Source organism: Echiichthys vipera, assembly GCF_963691815.1.
Source record: "Echiichthys vipera genome assembly, chromosome: 3".
Classification (NCBI taxonomy): Eukaryota; Metazoa; Chordata; class Actinopteri; order Perciformes; family Trachinidae; genus Echiichthys; species Echiichthys vipera.
In genome coordinates, this window is record NC_139828.1 from 6,961,953 (window position 1) to 6,979,660 (window position 17,708).

Here is a 17,708-nt window from a genome sequence, read left to right on the forward strand (position 1 = left end):
TTCACAAGGCATCTTGGATGAATGGTGAGACAACTTCCTGATCAGCACAGCGAAAGTAATGTAATGAAGGGCAGGCACATAACAGGACACTGCTCTTTATTAAAGTGGTTATGTACAAAATCCTTTATTTCTACTCACATCTTCACTGCTAACCAGTCGTTACTCTGGAGATTTTGCTCTACATTTCTTCTGTGGTGTTTCTTTCCCTTCGGATTTGTTAACTTAGCTTTGCTGCTTCTTCTTTCATTTATCATACACAGTGACAATCATTACTCCCGCTACCCAGGAAGTATAAAATGCATACCTTTCTTTGCATCACAGGCATTTTCAAAGAAAGAGCTACCAAACAGCAGGTGTTGAGAATGTAAATCATTTCATTATTGTTTGGGATTATTTTGTGCTGGAGTACCAAAAGATTCATTTGTTCATGACAAACCATTAAACATCTTGAATACAGAGTTTTGTCAGAGAGACAAATAAATACCTCAACTCAGCAGCAATGAGGTAAAGAATATATGAGCATGAAACCCTACTGAGATGAGGGGCCACCCACGATTCAAAGTATTGCAGAGACAATGAAGTGTCTATATCCAGTATTAACATTTGGATGGATGTTTTGCATTACATCATTCCTATCTGTCAGCCTCTCTTCAGTTTTCTCATTTCCCATCCCGATTATCTCTTAGTTTACCTGTCAGGCAAACACTGATTAGAGCACACACTGAATGTATGCAGAGCGAAGAAGTGACAAACAGGGTTGTATGATCCTTAAGGCTCAAACTGCTTCACAGTTCAAAGCTATTTGGAGGATTTGGGCGTCTCCAGGTGGTAAATGCAGGAAGGTAAAAAAAGAAAAATGTCTGGTCCTTGTAAAGGTTTTATTTCTCTCATGATATTAAGAAAAAAAAGGAAATTCTTTGACCAACTCCAGTGTTAAAGATATGTTTTTAGAGTGACTTTAATTTTGTATTTTATTATACAGCAGGATTTGAAATACCTTTCACTTAATAACACACTGAGTCAAGTAATTTGGTCCAAGTCTCAAGCAAGTCCCAAGTCAAGTCACAAATGATGTCAAGTCAAGTCCTTAGTCAAGGCAAGTCACATTTTTCCCACCAAGATAGAGAAGTCTTATCTGCAGTATCCAGTCTTTATAAAACACGAAGTATTAGTAGCTACATGATAATGATATTATTGGCCAATTTATAAAAAAACCTGTTCAAAAGATATGACAACTAATTGAATTTGTATTATAATTATTGATATTTCTCTCTCAATCACAAACAATGTTTTATTGGGTTGATTGGCGATAACAGCGGTTATCAGGCTAACGTTAACTAGATACGTACTTGTGAGAGGACAGATTGTATCTGGCTAACGTGAGCTAATATCAGCCCTCACAGACACCGAAGTAACAATAACGTTTTTAATATTCAGTAATTAAACCTAAAACATAAGATGAGCACAGAGGAGTAATTTGAGTCATCATGTCTCAAGTCAAGTCGCGAGTCTTAAAATTCCAAGTCGAGTCTCAAGTCTTTTATTTTCTGTTAAGTCAAGTTGCAAGTCATCAAAACAGTGACTTAAGTCAACATCTCTGCTTGATAACAACGGATTTTAGGTGATTCTGAGACTATGCTTTAGCTGAGCATGTGTACATTGTGTAATTTCTCCCATATTTGGAGACCTACTTTATGGCTCTGACCTCTTATACTACACAGAAGCTTCATCACCCTCGTAGAAAAAGCGATCTTGTTTTATAAATTAACACCATGTCCAAAAGTAGTTTAACAGGAACAAAGTTGTGTTTTAATCAACACATCATTTCTGAAAGTTAACTCTCAATAAACTTTTTTCAATATGGCAGAGAAATATTGTTATAAGCACACAACTTACCATTTACATGTTTTAATATTTACATCCTGAAAATGACAGCGGAAAGGAAATAAGGAGAATCAGAAATTGTCCTGTTTTTGACTTCACATCGTATTTATCGACTGGTAGCAGTGGCTCAGGAGCTCTGTGTGTCTAGTGAAGCACGGAGCTCTTGCTGAATCCTACCGCTCTGTCCTGTTACCTCAGTGGGAGGCCGGGGCTCTTGCTAAATGAAATACTCCTTTTGGTTTTCACTTGGAGCACCTGGAGAGTCCGCCTGGTTGCTGAAGGGGAACTCATGGCCGTCTTCAGGTTGCGCCGCTTTGACTTCCTGGTTTCGATACGTCTCTTTCCTGCTGCAGATGAGTCTGGCCATTATCGCCAGTGCAGACACAGTGATGAAGATCACTACGGCGATCACCCCTAAAAAAAAAACAAAGACATATTCATTCAGAATCACATGAATGAACATGATTATACATCTTTGAGCAAGAGGAATAGTTCATTTTGGACAATATGCTCATTTTATTGCCTTGAGAATGTCTATAACACTGATGTCTGTGTGTAAAGGTATCCTATTTTTGTCTAAGACGCACAAGAGTGACATGATATTGCACCAAAAAAAAACCAGCTAGAATGCAAGAAGTTCGACCTCGACGATACATGTGATTTGTGTGATAAACAGTCAATGTCAAAGACTAGAATCAAGGAGAAACAGGAAGCCTGGCTTGCTATAAAGTTTAAAAATAACCAACACCTGCACAGCTCACTAATTACCACATTAAACTCTCTTTTTTTATACATGCACACACAGACATGTGTGTTTGAGGGGTATTATGTGCTGTTCTTGGTGAGCAAAAGCCCAGAGTGTCAACCTTTTCCTTTAAACATCTGGGCCCGTATTCCTGAAGATTCGGAGAGTCCTCTCAGAGAGCTCCTAACTTAACCTAAAAATTCCCAGCAAGGAGTCTTAGCTTAGGAGTGAATCCAGGACATTCTCAGAGAACTCTGAGCAAGGAATGGACAGAGACTCCTATCTTAGTGAGGAGGTGTGGTTGACCCCGTTGCTAGGTATGAGTCGTCAAATCAAAAGCTGGGATTGGTTGATCCTAAAAGCTAGATAGAAAATAAACTGCATTGTTGCATTTTCCCTGTTGCCAAATACCTCAGTGTTGTGATGACTTTCATTTCGGGTGGTATTGCATTGTGGCATTGGGTTGGAGAAGTAAGTGCATCTCTAATGAGATCAACCACAAACATGATTCCTGCACGATCCAATCTGTAGCGTTTCATTAATTCAGTGTCATCCAGTGTTTGGAGAATATCTCTCCTGCCTGTTCAGTCCGCCATTTTGTTCTCTGCTTAGGGAACTTCTAAGCCGCTTAAAAGTCCTCTTCCTTGCTCTGAACAGATCTCACCTTAAGATTAAGATTCTTTAGGAATAGCTTTTAGCTTTACTGGGATCTACTCTTCGATTTTAGGGGAAACTCTAAGAAAACATCACGATTCTAAGAATTTTCTTAGAATTTGGCCACTAGGAGCAACTCTCTGCATTAAGAAGCTTTAGGAATATGGCCCCAGGTGAACAAGAACTCCAGTTGGCTAGTTTTTTTTGCTATTGTGTTGCCAGATTTTTGACCAGGTTTTAACATGTGCACATTTGAATGAGAAAGACATGGAAAGTATCAATGTGGCCGAATAAATTATGACTAACTTGTATGCAAACCAACTAAAACTGGAAGAACCTAAATGAATGAAATGGCCATGACTAAGGTTTCTCTCACTACAGGCTGTGTACTCTCACTTCACTTCAGGCAAAAATCTCGGAAAAGGAGAAAAAAACAAAAACAAAATTGAACAAAATAATGCCACATCAGCATATATCATTTGAACACGGATTAATTAGTTTCAAGTCACTTTGTCATCATTACAATGAGCGTCAGAAAACACTGTAGCAACATTTAAGTGACATTCTCTGAGGCATAAAACCTGAAGGACATTAGACAACAACAAAGAAGAAGACAGAGTCTATAATTCCTCTGCAGAATCTGTTTATAGAGATTATCAAACTCAAAAGTCAAAACTGTCAAGCAACTGCAATTACTGTGAAGACACGGGTGTGACCTGATACATTTGTTTCTTTCTCTGTGATTTCCATCGATTCTGTATCTAATCTGTAAAAGTTTTGTTTTCGCAATGATATCATTTAAGCTTCTGGTTTTATTTGTAAAGCAAACTTAACTTGAGACACACAACAGACTACTACTGGACTGAGTTGAACACGGGCTCTAAGTAGTTTTTAAAATAAAAACAGGAATCCTTTCTTTTAAGTCAGCGAAGTTTTCTAAAGTTGAACTTTAGAGCCAAAATCTTCTCATTAAACACCACCCAACCCCTAACTTTTCCTCGCTGCCTCTTTTTTTGGTTTTGAGTTTATTTAACGGGTATATTTTAATGAATTGTTCTTTCTCCTGCTGAGATGGATTACATTACCTCCAATTAGAGCTGAGTCACTCCTGATGGCGTTGACTAAAGGTTGACCTGGATCCACTGAACCGGGTTGCTCTGTGAAAAGAAAGACCGAGAAGAAAAAATAACAAAAAGCAGAAAAGGAGTCCAGAAAAGAAAGAATGTAGAGCAAGGGTGAAATGGGGAGAACAAAAAGTTAGATGAGGTAAAGGAGTGTAAAGTATAGAGAATAGTCGCTGTGAGAACCATCAGTCAGTGCAGACATGGCTCGTTTAAAGCTTCAGCAAAGCCTCAAAGGACCTCACTACAGTTGTCTGACTCATCTGTCGTAGTGCCATCACTCTGTCTGCTTACTGAAGAGGATGGTTAATGAGAAGTCTAATGAACAGCCCTAAGAATAATATTCAAGGAACACCAGAAAGGGAGATGCTTGCTGATATATAGTATAGTATAGTATAGTATGGGATATAAGGTCTAAGTCTGCTCCTTGTACCTGATAAGGAGTGTGTTGTTTCTGCCGCATAGGGATTGGCGGGAGAGGAGGAACCGCAGCTCGATTGGTCCACTGGGCCACTGACAGTAACAGGGCTGTCAGGGTGCAGCAGAGCAGCTTTCAGAGGACTGATGGAGTTAAAGCAAACACCTGACAGACAGCCGGTGAACCCAAGAGAAGCCAAGTCAGCGAGCTCCGCATCCAACTCGCCAGACTCTGAACACAGAGATGGAAACACACAGACAAAAGGGGCTGAGCAGGAAGGCACATTTGTTATCAGCAAATTCCAATTACACATTTGAAATAGAGCAGTGATGAACATTTATCTTGATGAGCCCGCAGTCACGGTGATAAATGGCATCTATCTTTGTCTCAATCATTTTATTATCCATTTTGACACTGATGAACCTGCTGGAAAGGATTTGGCCAAATAAAGCACTGATGGTGGATGATGCTGAAGAATCACACATCACGTTCAGAGTGTTTTTTTTTATATAAAAGATTGTTTAGAAACAATTATTCCTACAGTATTCATGCATGCTATGCTGCAGTATCTGGTTATGGTATTGAAAGGTTAGGCAACTGAAACGCTTTGTTGAATTGTAGGTCCGGCGTAAAATCATCCCATGGTCTTTTACGGCACTTACTTACATCAAATAAGCCATCGAGACTATTATTTTCGTGTATAAACTACTAACAGCTAACACTGATTAGCTAGGGGCGGTACGGTGAAGGCATTAAAACGGCTTTTTTAAGCATTAATACTGCTCAAAATAACACCAAACCTCTGCAGTAGCATGAGAAGAGTCCCTACACACAAAACAAAGCACCAATGGGCTCCTTCCTTTTGGATTGACTTTGGTAATCGAATTGAATGGACTTTACTATGAGAGGAGCTGGTACAGGGGCCAGTAGGTAAGTCTTTAAAAACACTCTTTTAATAAACTCAGGGTTCTCTAACTACGTTGTTGGTGCTTCGTTTTATATGTAGAGACTCTTCCATGCTACTGCATAGGTTTGGTGTTATTTTGAGCAGTATTAGTGGTTAAAAAAGACGTTTTAAAGTCCTCACTGTACTGCCTGGATCAGTGATAGCCACGTCCGGCTGTTAGCGACTCTCCCAGGTCTCTCAGTAAATAATTATTACATGAAAAAAAAAACTGTCTCGATGGCTTATTTGATTTATGTAAATGCAAAAAAAGACCATGGGATTACTTCGCCGGAATTACACTTTAAGGTTAAAGAAAGGTTATGGAACATATATCAAAAAAGAAACTTTGAATTATGTCCCAGCTCAGACAAAGTCAAACATGTTATGTTCTCTACCATTGCAATTTGACATGGAACAGTAGACAATAAATCATGTCCTGCTGGAATCTACTACTATGAGCTGTATTTCTAGGGAGACGGACTGCCACTGTGAAGGTTTGGGTGAAATACTGTTACAACTATTGCAAAAGAAATGATGCAGAAATGTGTTTGCATTGCAGTTCGGCACAAGTTGAGCCAGGTAAAAACATTTTGCTGGATGACTCCCTGAATCAACATTCAAATGAATAGTGAGAGATGCCTAAAATCATTGTTTTACAGAAAACAATTTAAGTGGAAGACATTGATCGTGAAACTTCACATGTAGCAGCTTTAATAAAGTCGTGAGCCACACTATTGGAAAATGAAATGTTAATTTCACTGTACAATATGAAAGCGCTGGATGACAAAACTGCACAAGAGATACTTTTCTGTTGAGAGTCTTACTAGTAATGGCTGTGCTAGAGGGGAGGCAACAGAGTAATTAAAATGTAGATCCAAAAATGGTCAAAGAGGTGGAGCGTGGCAGGAGCTGCAGCAGTCCGAATGAAGCCTGCGAGCCACCTGTAATGCCACCCACCTGTCCCGCAAAGGGGCCAGCCCTTAATTATGCAAAACTTGAGGCTCTAATATTGTTTAAAAGGATGAGTTGTAAAAACTATCACCTCAATACAGTTGTCATGAATGGGTAAACTCCCTAACTCCCTTTAGGGCCCAGTCTCAAATGGGCACTCAAGGAACCGCAGTTTTTGGCACTTGGTCGAGCATTGGCTTCATTTCCCGCCCCGGAGGTTGCTGCTCTATTTATGCTCGCTGGAGACAGAATATATATGTTAATCTGCCTTTTGAAGTGTTATATGTCTTCTTTACATCACAGGTTTTAGTCCAAAAGTGTTGTGAGAGGAAAAGGGGTCCAAAAAACATTAGGATTCACACCCTGGGGACGATAAGTATCCTCAGCAAAGTTCAAAAACTGTTTTGCTGTTTGTTTTTTAAATACCTTCAAGTTGCTCAAGTGTAAATTTGAACCTGATCTTGGACATGTCACTAACATTCTTAACACGTTGCCTTACTTGTGGCTAATGTGCTTACATCACCGTTTGTGACAGTAGGTACTAAATCAAATCTTCCGTAGCCATAAATGTCAGTGTGAACAACAATTATTTCTGCAGTGCAATTTGATTACACAGCACATCATTGCCTGTCATCTAAGTTATTACCGGAGAGAAGCAACTTTTCACCACATGAATGGGACACTGCGGAGTGGCCTTGCTGGAGCGGGCTGTTTATCAGCTATTGGATCAGGCTATGATTAAATTTGAAATTAAATGTGATCATCTGAGCAGCAGGAACTAATTTGACTTTGAATTATATATCTCATGACACGTGTATATCAATTGACCAAGCTGTAAGATTGAGGGCCGATGATGGAGATGGGAGGAAAGGAAACAAGTTAACACAACAGCTTTAATCTGTAGCATTAGATTGTCCATCAATGCATTACTGTTCCTCTCTATCCGTATATTTTACCTTTTTCTCCCCCTGAATAAATTCAATTCAATTCAATTTTATTTCTAGTGTCAATTCAGAACAAAAGTTATCTCAGGACACTTTACAGAGTAGGTAAAGACCACACTCTATGACTTATTTATGATTTACATAGACTCAACAGTCCCACCATAGAGTACGGTGGCAACGAAAACCTTCACTATAACAGACAGGAACGTCAGACAGACCCAGCTCTGTGGAGGACGGACATCTGTCTGCACTGGTTGGGGAGGAAGAGAAGGAGAGAGAAAGAGAGAAAAGACGGACAGATGGACAGAGAGAGACAGACCGACACACTATAGTAGAATAATGGAAACAAGCACAGCTAAGGTGCTAGATTATGAAAAATGATAGTAAAGAAAAGCACATGCAGGCAGCACAGTTTGTCTCTGAGGTATTTCAAGTAAAAACAAATGTGCTTCACCCAAATGCGAGTTAATAGTCAGACATGTAGGAATATCCAAGAATATGTTTAAAACAAAAGCCGAGAGTTTAGAACTAAACAACTAAAATTTAGCATATGAGATCCAAGAATGTGAAGTTTTTCTTTAAAGAGATTATTGAAAAAAATATAGTATATAAAATAAATCTATACTTAAGACGATGTGGTCAAATTTCTAGTATCTTACAAATGAATACTGGTTGTTGTGGGTGTTAAAAGTGCTGGATAGAGTGTCTGCCTTCACTGCATGTGTGAGCAGTCAAACCCCACACTGACAGCACATGACCATGTATCCACAAACTGATGATTACTGTCCACCTCCGCCCAGCTGCTGCCCTTTACCTCCATCTCTCTCTGTATCGCAATCTCAGACTTCTCTCTCTCTCTCTCTGTGTGTGAGAAACTCAGCCTCTCCATTCTTTCCTGGTCCATTAGTTAGCCTGACGGATGACAGCACTGGCATGGAGTGACAGTATATCAACTATCTTGCTGCCTCTCTGATACTGATATGAGTGCCTGAGTCCTCTGGCTCAGCAGAGTGAAGACTGGGTCACACATTAACCTGCCCCTCCGGTCAACGACAAAAAAACATCTAAGGCGCTGAATGTAAAAACAGCACCAGCAATCAGTTCATGCTCGTTTCTTACTTGTGCGCCATGTTTGGGCTTGAGTGGAGCATGAGGTGATTTTGTTTTTCAATGACTTTATTCGTAGAGTAGTTAGAGCTTCCAGTAGCTTTAGTCACCAAGGTTAGTGAATGCTAAGTCAAGAAAGAGCCATAATGAGCTGATCAGATGTAGAGTTGGAGGCAAGGTCAAACCTCCACACATCAGCAAGGTTAGCAACACTTACACTCTGATCAGACACTACGTATTAGCTGAGTTAAACTGATTTTTTTTAATAGTTTTCAGTGAGAGTGAAGCATTTTCCTCGCTTCTTTTGCGTTGCAATGCACCTTGCATTTTTTGACTCTATGCGTGACATGTTTTTCAGGAGCACCCTGAATGCCTTGAGGTGAACAAAAACACAGCATAAAATGCGGCCAATTAAACTTCGAAGCAACACAATGGCTGAGGACGGGTGATTCAGTGGTTGCCTAGTAGCAAGAATAACAAAGGAGATGGCCATGCTTCAGCTATTGCAGTATGGTGTATTTTGTCGGATTCCTGGATGTATAAAGAAAACCTCATACAGCATTCAAGGTGCGGCCCTGTTCATTTGTATGAAAGCTGTTCAGTGACACATGAAGCCAAAAATGTTCCAACTACCACGTCTAAAACTATGCTGATCTGAACTGTTTCCGCACTGTGGAGCCCATAGAACAGGCAAGAAGAATTCCTTTATTCGTCCCGTAATGGGGAAATTCAATTTTCACTCTATTATTTCATGTTACACACACACAGGCCCGAAACACACACACATGCACAGACAGGACCTATACACATGCAACTAATGGAGAGTTGTTAGAGCGAGGGGGCTGCCAGTGACCGGCCCCCTGAGCAGTTGGGGGTTCAGTGCCTTGCTCAACAGCACCTCGGCAGTGCCCAGGAGATGAACTGGCACCTCTCCAGCCACCAGTCCACGCTCCATTCATGGTCCACACAGGGACTCACGAGCCAAGTCACCTATGGACTGAGCTACTGCCGCCCCAAGAGGCTAGAGACTCAACCCCTAACATATAAAGTATAAATCCAGCCTTAGCGTAAGGGTTTAGGAATTACGAATTAACCCTAATTGACATGCATGATCACTGTTTTTAGAAATGTGTGATATTTTTATTTTAAAGATAATTTTTTGGGCAGTTTTACAAGCCTTTATTATATAGGACAGACAGGAAATGGGGTGAGAAAGAGAGAGGGGGAGACATGCATCAAAGGGCCACAGGTCAGAGTCAAACCTGCGGCTGCTGCCTTGAGGACCTTCAACCTCTTTACATGGTGGCGACTGCTCTAACCACTCAGCCACCCGCCACCCTGATATTTTTAACAAATTAATGTGTTTTAAACATTTACTTATTTCCATTTAATTATGTACATTTCAAACTGTTCCGAGAACGTCCTTTAATATCCAACGCTATCTAGGCTTCACATGTACCATTATGTATTTGTCACAGATGATGCAACAGAGGAAAACAAAAAAGCATCACAACAGAGGTACAAAGTCCTTCCTCTTTAAGAGCAGCCCGGGGAGGACAACAGGAGTACAGGGGAAGTCGGATGTTCTGTCAGGCAGAGAGAAGCTGTACTGTCTGACATGTCTGTTCAGTTTGACCCCGCCCACGGCAGCAGAGACTTATTGGTTGTTATGCTGTATCGGAGGGCGCTGACTCCAATCTTCCAAGTAATTTGTTCTTTTCAATCTCTCCTCATTACCATACAAAGTGAAGGACCTTTTTCAAAGTTATTACCATTACAGCTGTGTGAAGTCCCGCTCAGGAAGACAGACATGAAGACCGTATTACCCACCACTTTGATAACACAGATAAAGCATACTGTATTTTCTGAACTTCTATATTATTAAAAAAAACAATGCCATTTGCAAAAAATACTTTACCTACCCTTATGTCTCTAAAATGCATCTAATACCACATAATTTAAGTGGGTGTCTCCACCTTTAGTCATTTTCTACGGTTATTGTTTTGCAGCTCCAGTAAAGTGCTCTCTTTGTGACCATTTGAATATGGTTGTCAACGTGTTAATAAAAGTCTAAGTGAAGGTGTCTGCGCTGAGAGAGCGCCTCACTTACCCTGCACTCTACCCAGAACGAGTGATTTAATGCTGTTAAATTCCACATCAGATGTCAAGTTGAAGTCCTCCCTTGTATTCTGGTCAATCTGAAAGATAATGTGTGTCACATCAGTAAAGGTAAAAGCTTAGCAGGTAGAAAGCAAAGACTGTGAACAATGGCGAATCATCAAAACAGCTTTCTATTGTGTTCAAGTGTTTAAACAGGCTGCTCTGTGAATAAATGGATAATGGCTGCAGAGAAACAAGCAATTAAAACAGGAAAAGCTAGCCAGAGGCTGAACCTCTGGTCTGACCTGCGTTTTTAGATGGGATTCAACCCTAATGCTGGATAACGATAGGCCCATGAGAAGCAGTGGTGAACAGTAGCTGAGCAGAGAAGTGGAGCAGGTTCTGAGGTGGTGAATGCCTCAGTGAGAGACACTCTTTTAAGACAGTGTGTTGTATATTGCTTCCATACACAGAGATTTGGGCTTGAGTGCATTATTTTGAAAAAAATCATCCGCTAATGTGGATCAACCTGAGACTAAAGTATAGAGCCAAAAAAAACATGGATATAGAAGGTTAAAAACAGAGGAAATGGCGCATTTATGAATCTTTATTCTTCTGGTCAGAGGAATATCTGAACGTTTTAGACGGCATCTACTCCTCATGCTTCATTACAAATTCAAGAATCAATGATGTTCATTTTGTTCATTTCTAAAGTTTTCCTGCTGGACACAAGATGTCTCCTACTTCCCTGCAGTGGATGTGCACTGGTGACTCCACATCACTCTTGTATAAGTTGCAAATTGGACTTGGACTTACTTCCAAACATGTTGTGATGTCACAAAGCATGCTTGCAGGGTGTTCATTTTGCACTAATGAGATTAATAAAATGAGAAAACACTCAGTACTTTACAGGTAGTTAATTCACACAGAAGTATACAAAGTAGACTATTTATTTATTTATGAATTACAGTACCAGAGGGTATGCTATATCATGATGTATATCGAGATAGAAGACTTTGGCCACATCGCCCAGCCCTAGTACCTACTTTTCTTTCTCCCTAGTTATAAGTATGACCGGTGTATGAGGACACCCTGTATTATGATGACTGCACGAAACATAAGTAAACTGGAGACTCATACCCCTGTAAACATGATTCATTTACAGTGGAAAAATGAACAGCGGGTCTTAAAATAAGCATTATCCAGCAGTTTCAATTAATAATATAACAACGAGTGCAAGCCCCATGGCGTCTCTGTGCAGTCCGCTTCTCATTATCAGGTGTTTAATGCAGTGAGTTCATGGGAAGGTGGAACATATGAAATGAATTACAGAATAATTGTTCCAGCTCTTTGGTTCACAGTGTTGGTGTGGTGATCTGCGTGACGGTGTGAACTATTTGTCGTGTGTGTACCTGAACAGAGACAGCGTCTGCCTGTCTCCTGATGATCACCGTGTGCAGACGTCCATCAGCCAAGTTTGTGACTCGGCTCCCCAGCACCTCCACATCTCTGCTGCTGTGCAACTTGTACCTCAATTCCAACTCATCTTTGCAAACACAAAACAACAATAGGAATCTTTAGTGCAGCACATACAGAATCACAAACAGTCAAGTTGCAACCCTGGAAGTGTTTTCTTTGTTACTAATGGAGCCTTGCTCTTATGCATTATGTCTTTTATATATTAGTGTCAGATTATTACATTAAGGGGAATCTTATTTGTCCCTGTGGGGCAATTTGACTAGATCACTGAATGATACAAGTTAGTAGTGAGATATAAAACAGATAAAACAAGCTGTTCATCTCATCTCATCTTCAACCGCTTATCTGGTGTCGGGTAGCGGGGGCAGCAGCTTTAGCAGGGGACCCCAAACTTCCCTTTCCCGGGCCACATTAACCAGCTCTAACTGGGGGATCCCGAGGCCTCCTCCCAGCTGGACGTGCCTGGAACACCTCCCTAGGGAGGCGCCCAGGGGGCATCTTTACTAGATGCCATTATACAAATTCTATACACTTATTTTTTACCACCTCCAAGATAACCTGATTCAATCTTTACAATACTGCTGGCTGGAACAAACATGTCAAAGGTTAAAGAAGCAACGTTTAACTAGTTATGGTAATTAATTATGCACTTTAACTAAAATATATCCACATTGCACCCATTCTTACAAAGAACATTTCATCGAGATATCTGAATGTTTCAACATACCAGCTTCTAAATTAGGAAGCTGCAGGCCATTTACTACTTTCAGGATTAATACTCTATCTCTATGAATAACGCTCCGATATGAAATTAATTTCATTTTTTTTTGACACTCAATAAACCTCACGTCGCAGAGATAATTTGACTGCTCTGAGATGTCTGCAGACTTTACAGATGAGCAGACATGATAGGAAATAATGATTTTTTTAAAGACCCAAACATTAATACTTAATGCCCTTCTTCTTTCTAATTATGACTCACTGTTTTTCACTAATAGGGAGGATTTTTCGATCATAAAAGAACACATCTTGATAAAAAACAAATCAATCTTGCGGAGGCCAAAGTGTGTCAGACTTAGACTGTAAAGTTTCTTTGTGATGATGCAGCAGTAATAGAGAGAAACATTCACTATTCATCTTCAACCGCTTGTCCCTGTCAGGATCGTGGGGGGCTTGAGCCGAACCCAGCTGACATTGGGCGTGAGGGGGGGTACACCGTGAACAGAACGCCAGTCTATCGCAGGGCACATAGAGACAGACAACCATTCACACCTATGGGCAATTTTAGAGTCATCAATGAACCATACACGTGCATGTCTTTGAACACGTGCACGTCTGTGGGAGGAAACCGGAGAACCCGGAGAAAACCCACGCAGACACAGGGAGAACATGCAAACTCCACAAAGAAGGGCCCCAGCCGGGATTCAAACCAGGAACCCTCTTGCTGAGAGGCGACAGTGCTAACCACCACACCACCATGAGAAAAGCTTTAGTGGTGCATTCAAAAGAAACCTGTCCCTGGGATTTAAGTAACTAGAACAGATAGTTTTTACTGTTATGACAGTGGATTGTGTCCAACATAAATAGGAAATACATCTTCTGAACACCTGAACTCATCTTGTTTTTCCGCCATATTTACAAGTTGCAGACACTGCTATCCAGGAATGCTGGCCTTGCTCCCTGCCAGCTGGAGCTCTGTAAAGCTCTATAGTGAAGCGAGTGATGACAATTTCAACACAATATATAATCAGCATGGCAAGAACAAGGGAATGACAGCCCCCTGCTGCTTATCATTTAATAGTAACTGCGCCAAATGTTTTCTTTGAACCTGAACCTGTGAGTGTGCATAGAAATTAGCCTGGCTGCATGGAGAAGGAGGGAGCAGAGGATGGCACACTGAATGCAGATGGGTAAAGAAATGAGTGAGAATAAGAGGGGAGTTGAACATAAACAAACTTAGGGAAAATAAGATAAGAAAGGAGGGTTGCAGCAATCAAATCTGGCAAAACATTGGCCTCACCGTGTTTGTTGATGAGCAGGGCCAGGTACTCCCTGTAGAACGAGTTGATGTAAAGCAGCAGAGCGGGACACTGGCTGGTCCTGAAGCTCAGGGAGATGTTTTCTCCTCTTAGCGTCACATCAGAGTAGATGGAGGAGGGCGAGGCGCTGCTGTTCCTGCTCAGTTCATAGGGCTCCTTGAGGTTGTAGGTGATGGATGTTGACGACTTGAAACTGGCTGAAACCTCTGAAAGTTAGAAAGCGTGTATGGATTTCACTCGACTTGCTCTCTGCTGCCCTGTGTCTCCCTCTATTGCACCTGTAATAAGACCCTGCTTGTCACTGGAAATGAAAACACTTGTCTCGCTAATTTAATGTTAAAATAAAATATACTTACAGTTGAAATTTTTCTCATAATCTGTACATGCACCAAACTACTGTAAAGCTTTCGGCGCAACCTAATTTGTAGCTAAGGTATCATAGTTTTCAGCTTAAACTGGTAAATTCCCTGTCTTAGAATAAAGAAATACTCTTTTAACAATATATTTCTACAGTGCTGACTATGTTATACATATGTTTATTAATTTGAGAAGGGACAATGCACATTAATTAACATGAGCAACGTCCAACATGTAAATGTGCCAGATTTAGCCACATTTCCACCTGCAGGTTGACGGCATTAGTGGAAAACATACAAGAGCACATAAACACATAAGCATAGAATCACAATTAAAGCACATTAACGGTAAGCACAGACCCATGAGCACACACAAAAGGTTTGATATAATGTTGACTTTCAACAAGCCTTTGATGCATCACATGGCAGACAGAACGGCCTGGTGGGCTAGAAGAGTCCTTTATAATTATCCAATGCTCGACCTTCAGGACCAAACAGGCTCATTATGACCCACTCAAAATGAGTGTTGAGTGGCCAATCTGTGCAGACAGTGAATGAGAGCAACAGACAGGGTTAGTCTAATGTCTGCGGACTAAAGGGTCCTCTTCAGAAAGATGTCTGATGTCATTTTTGTTCTCACCAGGCACCAAGGATAGGTCACAACAATCACGCATTTTAAGTGAACTTCAAGGATCCGCCATCTCAGAATCTGTATCTGAAAGTTCATATGACTAGGAGATTGGAAGAGAAATTAACTGGAAACATGATCAAAACAGCCCTTTATCTTCAGGGCTCTAACCTTTGGATCTGTGTATTTACTGGCAGGAAGTCTCTAACGTGTATTTGATTGTGAGTACCTTTATGACAGAAGGCCCCAGTGTATGCTGACTGGTCACAGTCACAAGAGAAACCGTTGGCTCTCTCAACACAGCGACCCTGGTTCTGGCAGAGTGAGCCATAGCTGCTGCAGTGGCCCGGGCATCCAGGTCGGACCCCTGGGGTGATCTTCGCCCTCTCCTCCAGGTCCAGGGTGACGCCGTTCAGCTGCAGAGCGCGGATGCAGCCCAGAAAGCCTTTCTGTCTGGACGCAGTTCCTCCTGTCAACCAAAAACAAATATTTTACACATGATTCATGAGTTGCCTCAGACGCCCAGTCTTGTATTGCCAGACAGTTCTCAGTGCTGGAGTAAGGTCTGGCTAAACTGGCTTACAATTCTGGGACAGGGGACAAAACTCTGTTACACCAACTTGTTAAACCAATCACAAACATCTTGGGTGGGGCTCCGGATGCAGTGATGGTGCATTGAGAGCAGAGATAGCGGAAGGGGCCAGACCAGATGCTTTAGAGAGGCTTTATCCCAGCACTATACATCGGGTAAACCAGATCGTTAAGAACCAGTAGCCCAATAACAGCTTAAAACCTGCCCCAAAAAATAATCATTGTGTGCCTCTTATAATCAAGCCACCACAAATTGACGGTTACAATAATAGAAAATGATCTCCACCAAGTCCTTTAGATAATGTTACATAAAACATTAAAAAACTATTCACGGGCCTCATTCACTGTCCGTACATATATCTACAAAGGACTACAGACCGTAAGCAAGTGGCTTTGGTGCCTAAACTTAGATGTCACTTTTTATCCCCTGAAGTTTTGTTGTGCATACATTTTTGTAAAATATGAGGAGCTCTTTTACAAAACGCTATAAATTTAATTTGAATAGTTTTCAGAAAAATTACATTTTTTACCCAGACCCACACATTTGGTTAATATTCAATTTATCTTGTCAAAATGGTTTTTATGGTTCAGTCTGAACGTGTTGAACGGACGGACGAAACAAAAAACTCTCCCGCCTTCAGAGCTCCGCCATGGATCGCATAGAACGCTCACTGGATTCTGATTGGTCGAGAGGATGTATCGCATTTAGGCTAAAAATAGGTTTGGCGCTGGTCGCGGTTTGGAAAGGAACTGCATCTTGAGACCATTTTAAACAAGGAAATATAGAGATTTGGCAGAAACATTGATGAAGCAGTGAAAAGGTTCTGTTTACAGCAAAGTGGCTCAAACTCATTTTTTTTAAATTTGGCTTTTATCTCGTTTTGGAAAAGAGCTCTTCATATAAACCTGTTGAATCCATTTCAGACTTAAGCTTGTTTTATTAATCATAAGTTGTAATAAGCTTGATTTATGTTCGTTTGTGAACTCGTCTCGTTGATCCATCGAGCTGTGATACTTGCAGAAGCTAAGGTGCTTACATATTTAAATATATAGTGTAACTTCTCATTTATCTATGTTGGTTTGTTTTCCCTCTAAGGAAATGGAGATTGACAGGCATATGTTGCCTCTCCATGTCTGTGCTGTAGATTGACTAACTGCGAGGCTTATGAGCCATCTGGTGTGTGACATTCATCCTTTCCTGGAGCAGGCGAGATGAAGAAATCCTTTCTCCTCTCACCTGACAATTAACATTCTAAAATAGCGACCAAACACAGTTCACGGAGTCGACTTGGCAAAATTACATTTCTTTCGAGGTTCAAAGCTGGCAGTTTCTTATTTTATATCCACACATGGTAGTTGTTATTGTTCTTTCAGATTGGAATTGGCAGGGTATTACTTGTGCAGTTCTGCAGTTTGTTCAGCCAGAGCCAGAGTTTTTCATACCGCTAAATCTCTAACCTCTGTGAGGCTCGATTTCTCTTTCTGCAGCAACCGTTATATAAAACCGAGACAGCACATTAAGAGCACACACATTGGGAAATGTAATTGTTGACTTCTCAATCAGGAAAAATGGTATTACTCTGAATGAAACACATGCACAGCAAACTTCTGTGAAATGATGATTTAACCAGCAAAGCTAGAATGTGGAGCTTATAGAAAATACCGGCTGTGCAAAACAAATGGTTAAAAGACCAATGACAGACTTATGAGGGATGGAGAAACAAAGGAGAGGAACTGCCTGAGAA

The 17,708-nt window shown here is 40.8% G+C and overlaps 1 protein-coding gene across 1 annotated transcript in view; it reads right to left on the bottom strand.

Annotated features, from left to right (window-relative positions):
* Positions 1 to 2,101: 2,101 nt before the first annotated feature.
* LOC310965424 (contactin-associated protein-like 4) overlaps positions 2,102 to 17,708 on the bottom strand; it is a gene marked incomplete at both ends in the record, with an annotated part of 110,638 nt that continues 95,031 nt past the window's right edge. The window contains 7 exons of the mRNA XM_083939018.1: positions 2,102 to 2,298; positions 4,369 to 4,440; positions 4,838 to 5,053; positions 10,881 to 10,968; positions 12,283 to 12,416; positions 14,370 to 14,594; positions 15,602 to 15,841. Of these exons, the coding sequence (XP_083795144.1) occupies positions 2,102 to 2,298; positions 4,369 to 4,440; positions 4,838 to 5,053; positions 10,881 to 10,968; positions 12,283 to 12,416; positions 14,370 to 14,594; positions 15,602 to 15,841 (1,172 nt within the window). The remainder of the gene's footprint in view (positions 2,299 to 4,368; positions 4,441 to 4,837; positions 5,054 to 10,880; positions 10,969 to 12,282; positions 12,417 to 14,369; positions 14,595 to 15,601; positions 15,842 to 17,708) is intronic.